General features: G+C 29.7%; 1 protein-coding gene across 1 annotated transcript in view; it reads right to left on the bottom strand.

Moving 5' to 3' along the window:
- Positions 1-4740, bottom strand: part of LOC106870287 (palmitoyltransferase ZDHHC5) — a 153307-nt gene that overhangs the window by 68402 nt on the left and 80165 nt on the right. The window contains exon 8 of the mRNA XM_014916308.2: positions 2443-3224. Coding sequence (XP_014771794.1) covers positions 2443-3224 — 782 coding nt within the window. The remainder of the gene's footprint in view (positions 1-2442; positions 3225-4740) is intronic.

Genomic DNA, 4740 nt, shown 5'->3' with positions numbered 1-4740 from the left:
TAAAAACAAGCAGTTTTTAGTCTCTCCCTTTTTATATAAAAATCAATGCATACATTTAAAGAACAGAATAGCTATATCTAAATGTTTTGAAGTTTGATACAATTATTAAAACTGAATGCTTAAAAAAAATTAACATTCAGTTAAATAATATGAAAATGATGTCCAATTCAAAAATGAAAAAAAAAAAAAGTATTATCTCAATATTTGAAAACAATAGTTTTGATTAAGAATTATTTGAAAATTAATGCTCAATATCATCTAGGTATTTGCTAAATGCGTACAAAATAAATTACAATAATAAAGGAATATTTCATCATAATTTAAAGAAAATTTAGTATAGGCAGGAGGCAGTATGATTATACATTATCATTTTATGTAAACAATTGGCAAATTTTATGAAATACTTCAGAAAAAAAAGGGGAGGGGGAATTAGGAGATCCACTGTTAAAAGTGACCTAAAAATAATTGGACACACATTTCTCACATACAAATAACATCATACTGTCATCAGAGTTAATGCATACATGAATTGGTTTTGTTAAATAATAACCCACAACTGAATTTTTTACATCTGTCTCTCCTGTGCAATACCAACCAATTTACCATATGTACAAGTTTCAGTTATAAAGTTCCAGTCATATAGCCAAAAATACTAAAGGTTTTATGTCACTTATATGAGAAAAGGCAAATTTATTTTGCCCTATCATGGAAGTTTTCAAAAGTATATTCATATACAGTCAAATGTTAAGTATTTAATACAGTCGGTCTTGGAACTTTATGGACATATGTTTGGCTACATACTGCAAGGTCTGTTCAAAACACTGATACTAAAAATAAAAATAAAATTTAAAAAAATCAAAACAGCCATATTCCCTGGGTTCACTTTTGTGCTCCCCCCTACCAAGTTTTAAGCTTGTGAAAGACCATTGCTACATTGACATTTAAGCCATAATGCCAACTGTAAAAAAGAAACTGAAGAATCCTCTGATTCAAATAGATTTCAGAAATGTTAACAGTTTTACTGCAAGGAAAGTGTTTTAAAAGGGGAAATACAGCAATTATAGGAAAGAATCTTATATTTGTTTTTATAGTGGTTATGGAATTCCATTGACAAAACAGCATATATACAATCACACCCATACGTCAAAATATACTTCACAAAATGCTTAAATTTAACAACAAGCATTAATTTGAATATCTGAATATGATGATACATCAATGTGCATGTTTTCTTTATAAAATCAGTCACACAATTATCCTTAGAAAAAAAAAAAAATCAAAAAGTGAAGCTAAATAACATCACTATGATTTGAAATATATCAATTCTTCAATTTCTAATTTATCAACCAAACAAGCAAGCTTCATGTATATATACTAGTAAGATTCAATGTTCTATTGCTGTAATCACATTTCAGAAGATTGATACAAAGTTTAATATGTTATAAATGATTGATAAGTATTGAATTATAAGCATAAGTCAAGGCATTAGCTCCCTTTATATCTTTAGCATACATCAGACAATTCTAACAAGTGAAATGTAATATATGCATATTATAACCATAAGACATTAATGAGAAATTGTAATGTTAAACATTACTTAAATTATTGTGTATGGATTGCTTTAGAAGACTACCCGTCAGCGCAGTACACAAAAGGAAGTTAGAATGCAACTGTTTGCAATGAATAGTTGTGTATAATAATTGAAATTTTTTGTTGTCTAAATATCTCATTGTAATAATTCAATCAACCTAAATTAATAAATAAGCAATAATTTTGAATTTAGTTAATATTATTTGTGCTTTGAAGAAGGAGGAAATTAAAAATATAAATAAAAATATTAATTCATCCTACTGCTATTATTTAAAGAGAAACTATACAATGAGATAAAAAAATAGCAAAAATTTGCTGACACTAAAATGGCAGTACAAATTTAGTTTATGCAATTTGTTCAAAGTAGTCTTAAACATCATTAGAATTATACTTATAAGTGAATATATCAATCGTTTCATTTACCCTATATTTCTTATTTAAAAAAATGCGTTTCTTATTTAAAAAAACCCTTTCACTAAAATAATATGTCATTGTAGTACATCTTATGGGAGATTTTATATCTCACTTTCTTTAGTTACAAAATAATAGAATTAGATACATATACCAGTTAATAATAATAATTTCTATAGTAGTAGTAGTAAAAGAATGGCTGCAGAAAACAGTAGTCACTGATCTGCTTGAGATTTTTCTTCTCTTCAGTTTTTTTACACAATTACTTTCAGCTGCAAATTCAAACATTCTATAATCCATATTACAACACATTAGCCACCAAATGTGTACACAAATCATGTTGTTTTTTGTTTTGTTTTTTTCCAGTTAAAAAAAAAAAAAATGATAATAATCAAAGCTGCAAGAAATTATCAAACTGAAATTTCATAAGTTGAATCATACATGTTACGTGGTTTTTCTTCCTCTTGATAAGCCTCTGATCTTTTGGATGGAGTAGCATGCTGCTTTTCTTTCTGTTCTACAGCCTCACTCACTTCCAAAGCTCGTACAAATGACATAGGTCGACGAGGCACTCTTACCTTATCAGGGTCATATGTCACTGAAGAATATTCCACAGGCATATATCTGTGAGATGGAGAAGAATAATTAACATTGTTACCATGTTCATATGGTGGTTGTCCAACTCCTGTAGAATATTGGCAATGCTGAGGTTTACTTTTATCCAGTGTATATATAACTGGACTTCCTGTCCTACTAAAACCTCTATTTACACTTGACCCCATGTATGGGGGATGTGAAGATCCTGTTGATGGCATTGTCATTTGTGGCCCAGGTGTAAGGGATGTGAATCCATTTGAGCGAGGTGTGTGATAACCTATAGGAGGTTTAGCATAGTTGTATTTAGTAGGACTTGGAGAACTAGATTGTGATTTTACTGTAGGAGAACTGATGGGGGAAACCACTTCAGGTGTGGCAACTGGAGCTTTTTTGTCAGCTGAACGTGTTCTTTGAGGGGACTGTGTATACAAATTACGTGGTGGTATCCTGGGTGATATTCTACCAATATGATTTCCTTGATTAGCTTGCATAGCTGCCCCTACTGATGTTGGATTAGTAGGATCAAAGAGATTGCTGTAGGACCCAGATTGCTTTGGTGGACTTGGTTCACAATCCATTGACTGACTTTGCCTTTCAGTTTCTTCATCTAAAGATAGACTGGCTTGCTGAAACAAGAGCAAAATTTAAACAGTTAAAACCATTTATAAGCATTTTATCTACAGTTTCTGAGTGAGTAAAGGAGAAAAGTATTATTTTCTCTTTTACAAAAGAATTGGGAAAATATGCAAAATTTGCAAAAGATTGTAAATTAGTTTAGCATGCTTTTACATTTTGGGGTACCATTTGCAATAAAGAGGGTAAGGAGAGGTTGCCAGGTTTAGTGATGATTGGAACCAACTCAGGACTATAAATTGTTTCACAGTAATAGCTTGAGGTGCTAGTTGGCTGTAAATAAATTTGTTGCATTGTGGAGAGATTGAGCTAGAAGAAGAAAGTAAAGAGATAATATTTTATATGTATTCAGGAGAGAGATGGGGAGAGTAAATGTGGAGTAGTTTATCATTGAAAAGGTCATACAAATTAAAAATTATTGATGCTCATAGAAAAGACTGCAATTATGCAGAATTGAGATTTACAATAAGTTCAGTTTACAAAAACATCTTTTGCTGGTGATCTTATGTATATTTACAAATCAATGTTTTATGTACGAGATTTCTCTCAGCATAAAAACAAATCAGAAATACCTTTAAGTAATTTTGAACTGGACAAAATATAACTTACGCAATTAAAGAAAAAAGAAGAAACATTAGCTATCTTAAAATCCTTAAACAAAATCTAATATAAAACTTCCAAGAATTGCAATAAATAAGCAGTAAGAATTATTTAAGACATTTGAATATTACTATCAAAATATAATAATAATAATTCTTTAATATAAACTTTCCAAAAGAATTTTAAGTGAATAACATTAGCAATTTCAATAGAATCAGAATCAACAGTGCAAGAAGCTGCCTTACAAGAATTATGAACTTTGCCTTAGGCTCTTTTCTTCACCTTTCCCAAAGAAACCCACCATAATGATTATCCAACTTTCTTTTATCCTCTATGTTTTAGTTCATTGTTAAATATTTTCTAGAGAATTACAATGATGGTTACTACAACTTAGAACCTGATTTGCTAAAATTTCAGCATAACTTGAAACATATTGTTGTTTCATACTATTTCAATTCATTCAATCTCATTTTTATCCCTGTTCGAAGAACCAGCAGACAACAGTTTACTGTTCCCTTTCCAAATAATAAATTCTATCAATTATAAATCCTCAGTAAATCAATAGCATAAATTTTACTAAATTTATCTACTCTATTGTTCAAGGTCACCATTGTAGGGACATTAGTGGAAAATATACTATTGAAACATTTATGCTAATCATTACCTATTCAAAATAGAGGTAACAGACACTTGTTTGATAGTTTATCTGGTAGTGATAGGATATTTCAGTTTCAGTTTTATACCTCAATGAAAATACAGATATTTTTATTAAATATATATAAGAAAGCAGCAAATATTATTCTGCACAGTTTTGGAGGATACTGCATACATGTCCTCATTCAAAGTCACTTGAAAGAAACCTAGCATCTATACAGCAATAGAAATGATGAATTTAAAATTTCAAAAAAA

The sequence above is a fragment of the Octopus bimaculoides genome, chromosome 16, assembly GCF_001194135.2.
Source record: "Octopus bimaculoides isolate UCB-OBI-ISO-001 chromosome 16, ASM119413v2, whole genome shotgun sequence".
Lineage (NCBI taxonomy): Eukaryota > Metazoa > Mollusca > Cephalopoda > Octopoda > Octopodidae > Octopus > Octopus bimaculoides.
Note: the sequence above shows the minus strand (reverse complement) of the source record. Positions and strands in the feature narration are given on the sequence as shown.